We start from the raw sequence: 16,978 nt of genomic DNA, 5'->3' as shown, positions 1-16,978 counted from the left end.
TATGGCGCTCTACGATAGCCCACTATCTCGTAAACAATTTATAGGTTCCGCTACACTCTTCAGTCGCATGTTGTTGTTGCAATAAGATGGATTAATGTATGTATGTAAATTTAAGTAAAAGACAAAGCAGGGTCTTACATTGTTGATGGTGCGAGCAACTTCAGCCTCACTGTCGCCCCCTGTGGATTGAAGTGAGAACAACCGATTGAATTCTTACGTCCAGTAATTTGTTTTATTACAAACAATTTTTACGCATGGCCTCTAAGCACACTTACAGCATGGATATAATATTATTAAAGTGCTTTCCAAGCACTTTTGCGGCTTAATACGCGCGCGCGTGCTTGTGCGAGTGACGTCATCGTCCTTAGTAACCCTCCGCGGCGGCGTCTCCACGACACAAGACAACAAGATGGTGAGTGTCCGTAATCCGCCCGAAATTACCGTTAACGGTGTGAAAACGGGTCGAAATGTGCTCGTTAGAACACAGGCGGGGGTGTATAATCGTGAACATTGTTCGCGGGGGCAATCAAACCGCGAAAGTCGCCTTGCTGCGTTACTTCAGTTGCCAGGGGGAGATTAGCTTAGCAAATTAGCCGCGTTTAGCATCTCCCGTGCCGTCGTTGTCCGGGCCCACAGCCAACCGGAGAGAAGACAGCAGGACACTAGTTCAGATGCTATTTACACCAAGAACGTTTAGATTGTGCACATATTTGGAAGACAGCAGCATTGTGGACTAGTATTTTGCACGTCTCTCTTTGAGTTCAGAGGTTCGGGGTTCGAACCTCGGCTACGGCCTTCCTCAGTGGACTCTGAAAAATGAAATACCTGACAACAAAATTCCACTTTCTCAAATATTTCTTGCATGAAAATTAAGATCAAAATCTGCAATGTCCATGCACTTATTACAGAAGCAAGCAAAGAAATTGCTAATAATGCAGTTATTAATACAAGTTTTTTTATCTTATTATTTCAAATAAAAGGTTAATTGAAGACTGAAAATTTACAATAGACCTGAATGTCTAAGATAGGCAACTTCTATAGAAAAGGGATGAGATGATGTTTGGAAGATGTACAAAAATTGCCTCCATCACCTCCGTGTGGTGACATGCTATTTTATGATATCCTATACGTGTGCGTGCAGGGATTGCTGTCAATCCTGCGCAAGCTGAAGAGCACACCGGACCAGGAGGTGAGGATACTGCTGCTGGGGCTGGACAACGGCGGGAAGACCACCCTGCTCAAGCAGCTGGCCTCCGAGGACATCAGCCACATCACCCCGACCCAGGTAAGCAGTGATTCGAACCCCTGTGCTGGTAAACAATCCAAATTCTCAATTTGACGATATCGCTGCAAAGCCAAAATGACCTGGAGAACTGACAAATCTACACAGACATAAAGAAATATAACTATTTTTGCAAGCACACTGGCATTCTTTATGAATATTGTAACAGTAAATTAAAGACTACAATTAGGCTAACAATATGGAGTAGGCGCATAGTGATTCACATCTGCGTCAAAAATCTTTTTCTTTTTCCTCTTCCAGGGCTTCAACATCAAGAGCGTCCAGTCGCAAGGCTTCAAGCTCAACGTTTGGGACATCGGCGGCCAGAGGAAGATCAGGCCCTACTGGAGGAACTACTTTGAAAACACTGACGTGCTTGTACGCTCGTAATGATATCGACAGGTCGTGGATCTGCGTCACGGTTTACATATTAACTCGGCATTTGATTGTTTTTTTTTGGTTTGCAGATTTATGTGATCGACAGCGCCGACAGGAAGAGATTTGAGGAGACGGGGCAGGTGTGGACACAAAGAAAATATTCATGTTTGCTGCTGCATCAATATAAAAAAAAAAAAAAAGTCCATGTATGACCATATCGAAAATTGATTTGCATATAATTGATGACAATGATCAACATGGCGGCCATTTTGAGAATCCCTGTTATGATCATGAGCAATCATGTTGCATTGCTTTTTTTTTCCCCCCCCAGGAGCTGGCAGAGCTGCTGGATGAGGAGAAGCTGAGCGGCGTTCCCGTGCTGATCTTCGCCAACAAGCAGGACCTCTTGACGGCGGCGCCGGCCTCCGAGATCGCCGAGGGTCTCAACCTGCACACCATCCGGGACCGCATCTGGCAAATCCAGTCGTGCTCCGCCCTCACCAGTGAAGGCATCCAGGTACGGCAATTTTTTTTTTTTTTTTTTTTTTGTCGCCAATAACACTAAGCTGAGAAGCATACCGTTATTATTATTTTTTTAAATTCTTTGGCTCTTTTCTGTTGTTTTTTTTTTGTTCAATCTCACCTCCCCCGCAGGAGGGCATGAACTGGGTGTGCAAGAGCGTCAACTCCAAGAAGAAGTAGTTTGGCTTTTCAGGAGAGGACGTGCCACCACCCCTCCTGAGCCTTAAACACTCCGGGGTACACTTGTGAATGTACACACACGCACACTACTAATCCAACATGGAGGTTTTAAACATAACTGCTGCATTCCTTCCCCGTCACACTTTGGCCACTAGCGTTCCCGTTGAACTGCTGTCTTTCAAGGAGGAACATTGGAACCCCCACCTCGTTATCAGGTCAAAATGTGTCGTTCTTTAAAAGCCGTTCCACACACGCTTTCCTGGCTCCGTTTGACGTGAGGTCATTTATTTTTGTAAGTGTTTTATTTATGGCAAGCGTGAAGTAGAGTGTACTCCAAACCCACTAAAGAATGATACTGTACATGTTATGTATAAAACGAAAAGCGATGAATTAGAGGAGTTTTTAAATCCACTGTAAATAGTGTGGGACCACGCCCCCCCCCCGCGTTCATATGTTTTATGCGCATTACCCGGCTCTATTTTGTAGTCCTCGTACCACTTCTGCGACACTTTTTTCGGGATGGATTCCTTTTGATATACGCGATTGTGATCCGTGCATAAGTCAAGGTACTGTATGTGAATAAAAGAAGAATGAAATGGAGGGGGGGGAAAGTGTGTTTACGTTTGCCTTGCGTGAATGGAAGCGGCTTTCAAGTGGAGCAGGTGTGCTCAGCAGCTGTCGGTGGCAGCGGAGAGGTCTCGGCAGTGTGTGTGGGGGACAGCTCGGCTCAAGTCAACTGGACGAAAAGACTCAAATGGATCATCTCAAGCTCTCCCGATTATTTGCACAATCCAGGTCATATGTCATGAAGACTAAGACAAATGCTGTCGTTGCAAAAAGATTATCGGTGGCCACACGGGCTCAGCTTCTCACAAAAAACATCTATTTGGATCATCATAGAATATGCACGCACACTAAAAAAAAACAAAAAAAACGACATTCTACTGCTACTACAGTAAGATTTTACAATAATTTTGGTAAATTTCTTGTTCATAAGTTAAAAAGTAAAATTGAGAATGAAGTATTTTATTAATTTGAATTTATTTTATGACTATAAAATAAATCATTTTCATGGAAAACATTTATAAATTCAGTATATTAAGTGATGGATTAATTAGAAAAAAATCATATTAAATTAACCACTTCTCATTAAACATGTTTATCTATTATAATTAAATGCGAGATGAGAACTATATTTTATTGGTAAAATAAGTTCATTTGTACTTCTAAAAAATTTTTGCATTCAAATTACTTGATAACTAAGTGAATTATTAAATCAAAAAATATGAACATATAATTAAGCAAATTGAAATCTACATTAAACATTGTTTTGTCATGTAATTGATAGATTCAATTACAATAGTTTAAAATGAATAATTATTTTAAACCATTTTATGTATTTTATTAGTAAAATAAACAATTTTAGCAACACATTTGTTTTATAAAAAAAATGAAATTACTTAAACTGAGAAAAATTTAAAAATAAGAATTAGAAAAAAATCATTTATCTGATGAAATATTTGATCGTTTACAGTTAAATAACATCTAACAATTATTTGATACAGTTTCCTTGCATTTATTTTTGTTTTAATTTTATGAAAACTATCATTACAAGTACATTTGACAAATGAGAATTGTTATGAAATAAATTCTTTACATACATTTGAACCATTTTGGCTAGATAAGGAAATATTGCACCCCATTCACTGCAATCGTGCATTTTTTTTTTGTCGACTAAATGTTAATTCCTAAGTGACTAACTCCTCAAATGTCTTTTATTTCTACGTGTGCATTTGATTCGTGGGCGACCATGTCTCAACCTCTTTCCATTGCATCGGACAGCTGCACGACAGCTGTGTGTACTCGCGTGGGAGAATGTCAGGAGGGGGAAAAGAGGGAGTGTTTTATACTAAGTATATGTGTGTGTACTGTAGGTAGGGAGACGAATTGTAAAAACAAAATGAAATAAAGAAAAAAAAAAACAGTACTGTCAAGGCCTCTGGAGGGAGGGGCACGTAGGTGGGAGTGGGGTGAGGTCGGGGTCGGAAATGAGCAATGATGTTGTCATAAGGCTGCCAAATAGAATGGAAGATATGTTCTTTTCATCAAAAAAAAAAAAAAGAGTGCTTAGGCGCCCAGATTCTATTGCTGTATCACTGGTGGGTGCAGCATTTCATCACCAAGACGCCAACACTTGTTAATAGTACCTCTCCACCCATAAGTAGACATGTATATCAGAAGCTAACGCTAATCTGCACTAGCACTGCAGCTCTGCTTATCTAATGGCCTTGATATGATAGCGCCTTAGCCATTGAGTCAGTGATTCTTTGTCTCTGAAACTGTCTCAGCCACTTCGTTCACAGAAATGGGCAGATAAACAGATTGACTTGGTTGTTTCAGCTCACATTGAACGGGTGGGAAGTTGAATGTTTTCAAGACAAAGTTGTAAAATTTGAATTTATTTTCTCTTTTTTTTGTTGAGGTTATTAAAAGATACTAAAGGATTACTTGTATTGGGGGGAGCCCTAGTTACAAAAAGTCAAGCTAAAGATGCACTGTTCTAAAAAGAAAAAGGCATGTTTTGGAGATTTTTTTCCCCTCTCAAAATAGTGGAGAAAAGTATCTTTTTTTAAGGAATAAGACATTGAGAAAAAAGTACTTTATGTATGTTAAAAGACCCTCAAATCTCACCTTTTTCTAGAAAAAAAAATATGGCTATTCTAATATTACATTAAAAAAATAAAAAATACTAATACTTGTCAGCTGTGTGAAACAAAGATTCTTGTGATTTTAATCATGTGATAGAAGCCTTTTAATCAACCAGACAGAAAACTTTTAAATTCCTTTCTTTATTTGGAATTCTCCAAATCACGTCGTGTCAGTTTTCCATTTCACAAAATATTTACAAAAAAGATACTTTCAAGCGTTTTTTTTGTTGTTGTTGTCCTTTCTCTTAGTCAAGTGTCCTTAATGGCTTCTATGTAAGAAGGATGACCAGTCCATTCTCGTTCTTTTAGAAAAAGTAGATCGTACACTCCTTTTTTTTTTTTTTTCCTCTTTAAAACTGCATACATTGTCTTTTTTTCTGAGTGCTTTTAAAAAAAATCTCTTCCTTTGCGCGCTTACAGCTGCAAAGAGGAAGCCAAGAGCTATCGCGCACGCGTGTGAGTGTGTGTGCTTATTGAGAGGAAGTGACATCGTCGCCCTGAAGGAAGTACGTGAAACAGCGTCGTCGGATCCTCTTCTAGTCAACGCCTGATTTGTTTGGTCTGTCCTACCACTCTGGGGTCTCCAATTTGAGTCAAGTTGAAGAGGGTGGGGGGGAATGGAAAAGTGTCCTCCAAGTGCATTGTGGATGTTGGGTGGAAGAGCCTGGGAAGCAGTAACAAGTGCCAAGACGGAGAGCAAAAAAATAAAACATTTGTGACGACGACGACGACGTAAGGCAACGGACCTCGGTGGTGGACGCTAAACCGGGAACACTTGCGGGACTTTTTCCCTCTTTTTTTTATTTATTTATTTTTTTTTTGGGGGGGCCCACCCATTAAAAGTTCATGTCCATCTTTCACTCTATAAATAAAAATAAAACTTCCCTTCTGCCTCCTCCCTCACAGTCTCTTAGAATGGCCGCCGGGATTTCTCTATACTTTTTTTGAAGGTTGTTTTTTTCTTTTAAACGTACATTTTACAACACTGACCGAAAAGAAAGTAAAAATAAAAAGCGATCGACCCTGCCCCCGAATGTGTATACATTGTTTTCAAGGGTGTGTGTGTGTGTATATTTTAAATGTGTGTAGGCTATAACGGCTTTAAAGCAGTCTATAGTAACCCCCTGCCTATTTGCGGTTCACAATTAAAGAATTTACATATTCACAATTTTTGAGCTCTTTCTGAACAAGTTGGCACCAAAGCCTTGGTTAAAAGGAAAGTAGCACATTGGTGTAAAAGTTGTTGAAGTGACACATCTCGACTGAGAGACAAGCTGTGTACGTTGGGGAGGAGCTAAGTTTAGCCCGGGTTGTTAGCAGAAGAAGTGTCGGAGAGAATTTGCTCGAAATATTATGAGAATTTTAAAATACTTGATAGAAAAATAGTCCTACTTTTCTATTTGATAGTGCTTTGAAAAGTGATTGTTTTGGGGGGAGGGGTCAATTTAGCCTGGGTTGTTGCGGCGAGTCTTAGCCGCATGTGCATGTGTACTTTTGGTAATTTTTTTTCCTGAATCAAATTATGTGTAAAAATTGTTTCGTGTTTTCTCCAACCTAATAGAAAGTAGCCCTACTTTTCGGTAATTCTATTATGCAAATTGTTTGCTGGGGAAGGAGCTCAATTTAGCCTGGGATGTTAAGTAGTCTTTGCCGCATCTTTTTTTTTTTTTTTTTTTTCTTCCCCAAAATTTAAATGATCTGTAATCCATTTATTTTTAGGGATACTGTAAGATGAGTTAGATTGTTTTGGGATCTGTTTTGTGGTAGATTTACGGTTTATTAATATAGACAATTAGAAGGGTGTCAATTACTCACGAATAGCAGGGGATTACACATTTTTCTGTGTGTGTGTGTGTGTGTGTGTGTGTGTGTGTGGTCTGTATACGTGTGTGTGTGTGTTAACTGGTGACGTAGTGCTTTGTGGAGGGCTGCCCATACAGCCCGTAAAAGTCGGCGTGTCTGTGCGACTGCGAGGCGTCGATCCAGTCGCGCACCGCCAGGCCCTGCATGGACGGCCCCCCGGAGGCCAGGCCAGGCGGCGGGGGGTAGTCCTGCGCACTTACCCAGGGGAAGGAGCCCGAGCGCGGGTATGGCGGGTGGCCGCGGTGGCCCGACACGGACGGCACCCCGGAGCAGTAGCAGTTATCCATGGTGCACACCAGGATCTTGCGCCCGCCGTACTGCGGCAGCACGGCCTGCTGGGAGGAGTGCGAGGAGCCCCCGGTGCCGCCACCCCCGCCGCCGCCGCCGGAGGGGAAGTGCGAGGAGCCGAAGACGGCGCCGGAATGGTGGTTGCCGCCGTCCGCGATGTGCGGCGGGCCGCACGGCTGATTGGCCGACTGACCCTCTCCGGAGGACGAGGAGGAGGAGGAGCTCAGGTAGGGCTGCTTGCTCGAGGAAGACGAGGAGGAGGAGGAGGAGACGTCTTTGAAACTTGCCGCGCCGTTTTTGCCCGAGTTTCCTTCCGGGAAGGCGGCGGAATGTTTCCGTTTCTCCGCTCCCGAGGTGGAGCTCTGGCCGCTGGGGAAGGCCGGGACGGACTGCAGGAAGGTGGAGGGAGGGGTGAGCGGAGCTGAGGGGAGACAAGAGAACACGTTGAGAATTCTGACATTGTGCATCTGGATAAAAACTGCCACTATTTGGAATTACAATTAACTAAGAATTACAAAGTAACTTGAAAGTAACGTATTACTCTACACAGACGGTAATACAGTAAAAAAAAAAAAGTTTTACTTTCAAATGCAAGTAACTAGTAATATATTACACTTTGGTCATAACTTGCGCAACACTGGTGGCAGAGCTCCGCCCCCCCACCAATAGCAGCTACGCCAGTGAAAACTTGACAAAACAATCAGACTTTGTACCTTCCAACGTTCTCTTCAAGCTTTTCTCACGCTTGGAGATCTCCGAGAGGAAGAGCTTGGCGTTGAGATTGCCAACCTTGTAGGGGGGCAGAGTGCTTCCCACGCACGCCTGAGACCTAGCAAACGTTCAAGAAGACACCCTGAGGACAAGCAGTAAGGAGGCGTCGCGGGCGGGAACGGCGGCCGGCGGACCTGTCGGCGAGGATTTTGACGGGCTTGGTGTTCTTCATGAAGCCCAGCTCCTCCGCCTTGCCAAAGGCCGTGTTGATGGCGCTCAGCAACTTGTGCGCCTCGTGCCGCTGCTCGCCCAGGGCGAGGACCTGGGCGGCGTTCTCCTGGCAGAAGCGCGCCTGCGCCCGCTCCAGCGCCTCAAGCGTGCGGCCCAGGTCCTCCTCCAGGAGCTGGTGCATGCGCTGGTACTGCAGGCGCACGTCCTCCTTCAGCTCCAGCACACGGTCCTTGCGGAGGAAGAGGAGAGGAGAGGGAGGGAGGGAGGGAGGGGTCAACCTTGTGCAATCTGGAAACTTTTTTTTTTTTACCACATTCTATCTTACAGCCTTATTTTCCAAAAATGAAACATGATTTCCCCCCCCCGGTACAGGGTATTGCCAAAGCGCATCGTCCGCATGTGCCAACGCACCTCCACCACGCACTTGTCCGAATCTAGCTTGCATAGCTGCTCCTCGATGTCCTGCACGCGGTCCTCCACGCGCTCCTGCTGCCTCAGAAGGCTTTGCTGCGAGGTGACAGGAGAGGAAAACAGAAGAAAGGAGGCCTTGAAAGACTGCAACATTCATTCCCCCCCCCCCCCCCCCCTCCCCCCCCCCCCCATCCCGGTTTAGTCAGTCCCCATCCGACACACACAATCCCCGCAGGAGGGGAGGGCCACGCTGTCATGGCAACCAGCAGCTGTTTTGTGCTTGCATAAGCGTGTGCGCGTGCGTGTGTGTTGGGGGTTTGAGTTGATAAATGAACCAACATAGGCAGGCAGGAAAAGCTTTCCTCCGCTTTAGTGGCCGACCTAAAAGCTTGGCCGTGTTTTCGCGACGATAAAGGGAAACGCGAGGCGCCGATGATGGAATGCTTTTCATTTCTAGTTGTCGTGTTTATTTCTGTTGTGCGGTTATCATGAACAACTGGTGAGGGAAGCAGTTGCGTTAATCATGACTGTGACCATGATGTGAGTTGAATGGGGATTTTTTTTTTTTTTTTTTTCTTCAGGACATTACAGTTGTTCTAGTTTGACATGTCTACGTTGGGTCAACACGACATATTTTTACACTGTCAAGTCAACCCAAATCTATTTGTTTCAAGAATATGTTTTATGTAGGCCCACTAGTTGAAAAGTTAGCCTTCCATCCTAGAGAGGATACAGTACTACAGTTTTTAAAAATTTAATTTTCATTATTTCCGTGGAAGTAAATGGTTGGGGGGAAAAAAAACCCCCAAAACTTAAAAGCTCATTTGGCATCAGGAGGAGTCAAGCAAATTCCAGAAGGGTAACCTAAACCCTTGTGTATATTTTTTTCTAAAAGCAAAAGAGGAATATAATCAATTATATGTTGCTTTGCTCTATGAATCTCTGCAGCGCAAAGAAGTAATAAATCGATTGGAAAAGGACAAGATTTTAGCGGCGGCGTCAACTTGATCCAGATTCAGACGAACAACCCCTCCGCAGTCACATTAGCGCTTTGAGCTAAATGCTAATGTCAGCACACAGACCTGGCCCTGTGTTCACTGGGCCCGTCTTTCTCCTTATTTCACGACCTCAGCGTGTAGCAGGCTAGCATGCTAACGACAAGCCGTTTCAGTGCATGGAGATCAGCATCGCAAGAGTCCGGCGTGGCTAAAAAAGCGACACTGTAAACATTAGCCGCCATTCAGCAAACAGCTGATTTTATCGTCGGTTCCCTGACTGGAAACCACTGGCCTAGATATCTCACACGCACGCACACAAACGGTTGCCATGTTACATGCAGGACTGTGACCTGGTTGTGCTGATTGATTGAGTCGGGCTGCGAGCAGGGGGGGGAAAAAAAAAAAAAAAAAAACAGCGGGGTCGAAGGAGAAGCAGCTTAGCAGAGGGAGGTTGCTGCTATGGATACATAGGGCAGGGGATGGGCGGGTGCGGATCGGGCAGTGGGGGCAAAGTGATGGGGGGTCTTTAGCTGTCATTTCAGCACAGTGTCTTTTCCATCAGGAGCAGGAGGCCACGGGGAAGGTCTGGCCGACCCTGGAGGTGCAGGGAGGTGAATTGGACGTGTGGGGCTAATGGAAGTGAAGGGGAGGGGGAGGGTGTAGCGACGGGTTGAAATCATATTAAAGATGGCCGACGCAGCTCGAATCAAGCGTTATTCATCTTATAGGCCTGGCTGGCAAATAAGAGCCTCGGCGGTTTTGGCCAATATGTAAATGTATGCTAAATAGACCCTCGTTTCTACATACATGAATGTAGAACGCTAATACAGTGTAAATATTCAGGCCTAAATAATTCAGCGGGTTCTAATTAGCGACCATCCAGACCATTAATAATGTAGAGAAAAAGATGGCAAAGGATTTTTTTAGAGGGGGGGGGGGGCATGGCTTTAGAGTTCAGATGGGCAACCAGCAGCCCCGACCATAACCCCTGTCAGCCCTCCTGCTGACTCATAGCGACAGGAAGAACAAGGCGCCGTGACAGGGTTGACACCAAAAGCCGGTGTCATGAGTCAGTCGACGCCTCACGTTTCCCCCTCTGACTAATTTCCCCCCCCCACCCCCACCCGAACACACACGCTCCTTTGAAAAATGTGCACGTGTGTAAAGGGAGGATTCAAAACAGCAGGAAACCGAGATGTCATTTAAAAATAAAAAAAAAATCCACACAATCAAGTGACGAATCACTATAATCCCTCGCTGGCGAGCCCCGAGTGAGGATGCACCTGTGCCGGAGAGATAAGACCCCCCCCCCCCCTCCTCCACAATGAGGGACCCTCATTGTCCCCTCCACCCGCAGCCCCACACCCTCCGTCGCTGCATTGTGTGGCATTCCGACAGATGAGAAGGACGACTGCAGCAAGATGGACGCATATTCCGGCCTTTGAGTAACTGAAATGTGACCATTTCAAGGCCCCAATTTTAATGTACTTGTTGTTGCTTGGCGACTACAGGAATTGTAAAGTGATAGCTTTTGTGCGTGACGCAGCCACGAAGGCACTTACTGATCACGGATAAACTTGACAGAATTCCCTCAAGATGTCCGACACCCGCTTCCAAGGCTAACGTGCATGCAGAGGTGGAAAAACGCAGAGGCGGAAAAAAATAAATGATACAAAAAAAAAAATTGGCTACTACGAGCTACCTGAAGCTACTTTGTTTTAAAAATAGTGAACGCGTCACAGTTTGCAAATCACAAACGTTGTCAACAATCCATTTGGATGTCCAGAAATGATCTAATGCCTGATAGGAAAGTAGTAATTGGTACTTTTACCATGAACTTTGAGGAAAAGTGCTGTTTTGGTTGTTGTTTGTCCATCTGTTACTTAGCTAGCAAGCTACTTTCTGGTTTGTGGTACACGCATGCAAGACGCAACAAGTAAAACGACAATTAACCCGTGTAGTCCCACTACGGTGATAGCTCGACTTCGCGCTGTAGCTTGACGTTTTTGATCAAAACAATCTATAAGCCGCTTATTTTAAATGGATAATGTTCATATGTACCAATGTAATATATCATTTTATACTCATTTCATAAAATGACCCTTAAAAATAAACAGTACCCGAAGTGCATGTTCTCGTAAATTTGACCGCTAACAACCCAGGCTAAACTTAGCTCCCCCTCGACATACAAAGGTTGTCTCTCAGTTAACGTAGTTGCTTGATGCCAACGTACTAATTTCCTATCGAACAACAGATTAGCGCCATCTTGTGGAGTCATAAGGTGTATGAGAAAGAAGACTTGGTGAGTTTTTGAGCAAATACAATTGAATTGTACAGTATCAACATATTCCCAACAGTCTATCCTCTTCATATGGTAGCCGTACTGCTACAGTCACATTTCAGCCTCTGTGTGTTGCCGTGTCAAACTAATCTGTCCATGGCCTTGAGACTCAGTAGTGCTGACCCTTGTAATTGAAACTAAATTATCAATGGGACTTTTCCTTTAACCCATCAGATCTAAAATTCTCTTCACATGGTCAACTAGCAGGTCCACAATAACCTCAATAACCCGGGCCAAAAGCACTTTCCTAACGGCCTGCGGTGAGCGTGCGGATGTCTTACCCTGATGTCGTTGCGGCGCAGCTCCACGTCAGCGACAGCATGCCCGTGGCTGGGGTGGCAGCGGGCGAAGCAACAGTACTGGCACACGGCCGTCTGCTCGGCCTCGCAGTGGTAGAGCCGGTACTCGTCGTGCTGCGGGCACGTCCACGCCTTGACCGCCTCGGCCTCCACCAGTAGGTGCCCGAGCGCCGAGCATGGCTGCTGTAGGTGCGTCTGCACGTGCGACTGGCAGCACGGGGCGTTGCAGCGCAGGCACACCTTAACGGCGGGCAGCGGGGGGCCGCGTCGGCACAGGATGCACTGGGGCGGCGGCACTGACGCCTTCTCCACGCTGAGGGCGTTGTACTTCTCCACGATGTTGGAAAGCTTGTGGTTCTTCTCAAGGCTGGGCTTCTGGCTGTATGCATGGTTGCACTCAGGGCAGCGAGCCAGCGTGGAGTCCTTGGCCCAGGCCTCGCTGATGCATGCCCGGCAGAAATTGTGCTTGCAGGGCAGCTGGATGGGCTCGGAGAAGACGTGCAGACAGATGGGGCAGATGAGCTCCTCCTCGAAGCAGTTCTTCCACGTCTCGGCCATGTCGGATGCCATGGCGGCGGGGGCAGGCATACAAAGACGCCTCTGGGTATCGGTCTGTATGTTCTCACGAAACCCGAGCCTCCCCTCCACACCACCCTTCCCAGAAAAAAACCTGACGCTGTCCTTAAAGTGTGCGTTTACCTCTGCGCTGACACCCTGACTTGTTAGTTATTGCTGCGGCAAGTTCCGGAAAACTGACCAAAGGAGAAGACACACAGAGTGTGGCTGACGTTACAAGATTACTGTAAACTGTGACACACACAGGGCGTGTTTGTGTGTGGCCTGCAGGAAGTAGCAGCCTGCAGGTAAAACCTTGGAATCCAAACAAGGCACAGATAACTAAACCAGGAGCAGTCCAGTATGCAAATGAGTACAGGACCTTCTGCACGTGCACTGACAGCTGCCTGGCGCTTGATTCATTAACCTGCTCCCACACCCTGATTAACACCCTACTTCTCTTCTTTTTTTTTTTTTTCTTTTTTTTTAAACCTGACCCTGAACCTTTAACAGTCACTTTTTTTAACGGAGCAGCACAGCGGGTTCGGCTCGGTTCGGTTAAGCGCACAGCGGCACCACAACAGACTTAGATTAATAACGCCTCGGTTTTGTTTTAACGTGAAACGCCATTTCCATGAGATGAATAATAATCCACACACTCACACACATACAGACAAGGCCGCGGCTCTCTCTGGCACTTTCCACTCGATAACAAAAGGGCCTACTAATCTTATTAGATGGAGAAATCATAAATTCATAGCCGGGCCGTCGCTTTGGACGCGGTTTTACTGCATAGTTGTCGTTTTTTAACAGCTCCAATTGAAGCTACTGAACAAAAGAGCTTTTATTTAGCTTTAAGGATCTGCAGGAATGTTGCTTGCTTCGACACCCATCGATCGAATAAGCCCCCCTCCTCCACACACACACACAAGAAATTACAATTATTCTATTATTTATTACTTAAATCTTACTTCGGCGTTCTGCTTATTCGCCTGCTCTCGCCTCCGCCGTCGACCAACAACATATTTAATCGACTTATCTCGACGAAAATCGTAGGGGTGAAAAAAAGCGAAGCGACTCACCTCACCATTTTGTAGCACAGGTACACATTTTAAACCGCACTTTCGTCACAAAGGTGGCCCTTGCTTGCATACAACGTGTACATTATTTTCTTAAATATAGATTTGTAACTATTCCCAGGTTGGAATATAAAAATATGAGGCTATTAAAAGGGGACGTCGCTCCGCTGTCCTTGTTATACGGGCTAGCTGCTGTCATCAGCCATCTTGATATTTAAAAAAAAACACACACACACACACAGGATATCCACGGTGGAAAAAGGTTGGAGGTCGGTCCACCGAAGCTATTCGCCTTTTTAGTCGATATTAACGACGAGACGGAACCAAAAAACAGCCGTTTTTTGTTGCTGTTTAGTCACGCTCCTCTCCTCGGGTCCAAAAGTCGACAGTCCTGACGTGCTTGTTATTTAGTCACGGTCCATATTTGGTCACACGGTCCGGTGTGAGAGTCATCTACTCCTGATTGATAAACATCCTGCTTGCTTTGGTGCTAATGGGAAGACAAAAAAATATAATTTGACAGCTTCTTCTTCTTTAATGGCCTCCTTTCTTCCTGTGCTTCGCTCTGCCCCAGCCAGGCTGTCGACAGAGGAGGAATGCGGGCGAGCTGGACGCTTCCTTCTGTAAGCGTCAACGCAGGCGAACCGACCACTTCTGGTGTTTCAAAATTAAACCGGATGTAGAATAAAATCATCTTCGTGCAAGATCGTCCTGAGTTACTGTGTTACTCCATGTACTTAGCAAGTCAGGTCATTTCCAGTAAATTTCAAGCAAGACACTTTAATTATTCAATTCTATTATGGATGTTTGTCTTATTTCCTACTTCCCTGGCTATATTATTAAAGAGGGCACTTAACTTTTTAATTTTCTTGTCTACAAATAGCTGGGTTTCTACAGTGCCTGCCTGACTATCAAATGTGATCAATATATTATGTGAATGTATAGGAAGTCTTTTATATGGAAAAACACTGTAAAGCAGCAGTGAGGACAGTGTGGCTCAGCAGTGTGTTAATAATAGACTCAGGTAAACAATGGAGATTGATTACACACCGAGGAAAATCAGTATGTCGTCAAGCAGACCATTATAACGAGCAGTGGGTTCTTTGCCTTTTGAATCATGCTGATCTTTACCTACGATTCTATTGGTTAAGTGCTGTTTACGTCTGTTTGGTAAAATAACAATTCATTCCGGTTCCTGTTTTAAGTAAGTATGACACTCCTAACTGTCATACAAGAGTGAAAGAGTTCAGCACTGGGATTAAAAAAAAAAGAAAAAAAGTACTTTTAAGGCGCCTGACAGACACAGTTAAAATGTGCAAAGCTTCTCGGTCATTTGCGTGGTAGCCATTAGCCATGATGCTATCAGCTACATTGTTATCAGCATTAGCAGAACTTCTATGGTTGTCGTCACACTAACAACAAACAAAGTCCTTTTGTTGCCCCCTGAGTGGAGGGAGGTCTCGTGAGATTTTCTGACTTCACGCGTGATCTGGCTTCATTTTGAAGGCGAGCAGCTGTGAAACTGCGGTTCTCTCCAAACCGATGCATCTACCCCCACCTTCCTTCCTTCCTCCCCAGCTTCCACCTACGGTCCGGATGGACCTTGAGGTCATCACGTGACGCACCACACAACAGATGTGTGTCACATTTGTGTGTGTGTGCGTGTGTGCACTGCAACAACTATAGCTTGCCTAATTGTGTTTCAAGACTCCTTATCGGAGTCCCCATATTGTGTATTGTCTGCCACTGAATGCCTTTATTTTTCTGTTTACATATGTGAAGGTTCATCGTGGTCTGTCTAAAAAAAGAACCTCTGTAACCCTGCAAAAAGCCTTCTAGAAACTTTTTTAAAGGCCACCTTAGAGCAACAATTCTCAACCAGTGCCGGGGAGCACCAGCAAAAGTACTCACGCTCTGTGCTTGAGTAAAAGTACAGACACGTGTAAATTATTATAATTATTGATTTACCTCCTTTATGTTAAGTGAAACTAAAAAGGTTTATTTAAATTATTTCCTCCCCGCCCCCATTAAAAAAAAAAATTAACTTTGCGTTGATGGCTGTTTTAATTACTTCATTTCTTCAGCCTTTGAACGCGTCACAACGGCGAATGAGCGTTGACGTTTTGCGGATCGCATTGAGTAACAATAGCCAGCAGGGGGCGACGAAAACCTTTTAACGGGGAAGATGAACAGTTTTGTTAACCGGAGAAGTTTTGTGCTGAAAGGCCACGCACATGTGTTATATATAGTTGATTAACTTAATAAAATCAATAATTTACACTAAAACAAATGGCCTATTATCCAGTGCGACAAAATATGAATGCCAGATGACGATAATCTCCATTGGAGACGAGAGTACGCAAGGTTGCTTTGCGACAGAGTTTCCTAACTGGCATCGCTTGTTTATTATAAGAAGTCAGAGTATTGTTTGTGACATTAGAGTAAGCCCCGCTTTCGCAGGGCATCAAAAAATTATTTAAAACTCTTGTTGTTCCTCCCCACGGAAATCTTTAGTAAAAGGCGAAAGATTTATACGATCTGAAGAGAAACAAGAGTGTACTGATTAAGCAAGGACGAGGCAAGGCAACTTCATTGTAAATGATACAACTTAAACCTACGGTGTCTTAGTTACACACGTTTCAACGCTCACGCAAAACATCGTAGTCGACAAAATAACTTTTATAGAAGATAGATATAACATAGTTGTAATTTTTTTAAAAAATCAACAAACAAGTATAGATCTTTAAAGTAAGATTATTGCGGCGCGAAGCATGCTGGGAAATTATGGGATTTCCGGGTTGGCTGCGTCATGCTAGCTGTTAGTTCCTCCTCTCAGTAACCTCAACTCAACGCTCCCTCAAATAATTTAAAAACAGCAAATTTTGATGACATCTCTGTGGGATTAATATACATTTTGAATGTTAGAAGAGCAGCGAACGTTCTAATTGGTCAATTTACTGACAAGAGTAATTACGCAGTCATTACAGTTCTGCTATTTCTTGTTAAATGTTGGAGCTTTAAAATAATGTATGCTGTATTTGCTATGCATCTACATTAAAACCTAGAACGTCAGACGGTTGCTCAGGTGTTAATTTGGGAGACATTATTATTCAAACTCTGCAGTTAGATTCC

At 44.4% G+C, this 16,978-nt stretch overlaps 2 protein-coding genes and 1 non-coding gene across 3 annotated transcripts; 1 reads left to right on the top strand and 2 right to left on the bottom strand.

Annotated features, from left to right (window-relative positions):
• Position 1: 1 nt before the first annotated feature.
• arl3b (ADP ribosylation factor like GTPase 3b) lies at positions 2–2,962 on the top strand. Its single transcript, XM_086017498.1, has 7 exons — positions 2–29; positions 300–412; positions 1,142–1,285; positions 1,544–1,660; positions 1,750–1,800; positions 1,992–2,177; positions 2,315–2,962. The coding sequence occupies exons 1-7, from the start codon at positions 2–4 to the stop codon at positions 2,360–2,362; spliced, it is 687 nt and encodes a 228-aa protein (XP_085873624.1). The 3' UTR covers positions 2,363–2,962.
• A 2,230-nt stretch (positions 2,963–5,192) lies between these two features.
• On the bottom strand, positions 5,193–14,485 carry trim8b (tripartite motif containing 8b). The gene is made up of 5 exons (XM_086017461.1): positions 12,195–14,485; positions 8,575–8,670; positions 8,127–8,392; positions 7,935–8,050; positions 5,193–7,642 (listed from the first exon to the last, which is right to left on the bottom strand). The coding sequence occupies exons 1-5, from the start codon at positions 12,798–12,800 to the stop codon at positions 6,969–6,971; spliced, it is 1,758 nt and encodes a 585-aa protein (XP_085873587.1). The 5' UTR covers positions 12,801–14,485; the 3' UTR covers positions 5,193–6,968.
• A 1,805-nt stretch (positions 14,486–16,290) lies between these two features.
• LOC147129083 (U5 spliceosomal RNA) lies at positions 16,291–16,404 on the bottom strand. The gene has a single exon (XR_015083399.1). It is a non-coding gene; the product is annotated as a U5 spliceosomal RNA (small nuclear RNA).
• Positions 16,405–16,978: the final 574 nt, after the last annotated feature.

Source organism: Filicampus tigris, chromosome 19 (assembly GCF_054856515.1).
Source record: "Filicampus tigris isolate MCC_2025a chromosome 19, RoL_Ftig_1.0, whole genome shotgun sequence".
NCBI classification, from domain to species: Eukaryota; Metazoa; Chordata; class Actinopteri; order Syngnathiformes; family Syngnathidae; genus Filicampus; species Filicampus tigris.
The sequence above is the reverse complement of the archived record's forward strand: the minus strand, read 5'-3'. Positions and strand labels throughout refer to the sequence as shown.

Excerpts from the sequence above, each read along its gene's own strand:
- arl3b (XM_086017498.1), top strand. The coding sequence starts at position 2 with ATGGCGCTCTACGATAGCCCACTATCTC. Across the intron at positions 1,286-1,543 it reads GCCACATCACCCCGACCCAG|GGCTTCAACATCAAGAGCGT; the intron begins GTAAGCAGTGAT and ends TTCCTCTTCCAG. Across the intron at positions 2,178-2,314 it reads TCACCAGTGAAGGCATCCAG|GAGGGCATGAACTGGGTGTG; the intron begins GTACGGCAATTT and ends CCTCCCCCGCAG.
- trim8b (XM_086017461.1), bottom strand. The coding sequence starts at position 12,800 with ATGCCTGCCCCCGCCGCCATGGCATCCGACATGGCCGAGACGTGGAAG. Across the intron at positions 8,671-12,194 it reads TGCGCCGCAACGACATCAGG|CAAAGCCTTCTGAGGCAGCA; the intron begins GTAAGACATCCG and ends GTCACCTCGCAG. Across the intron at positions 8,393-8,574 it reads CGGACAAGTGCGTGGTGGAG|GACCGTGTGCTGGAGCTGAA; the intron begins GTGCGTTGGCAC and ends TTCCTCCGCAAG.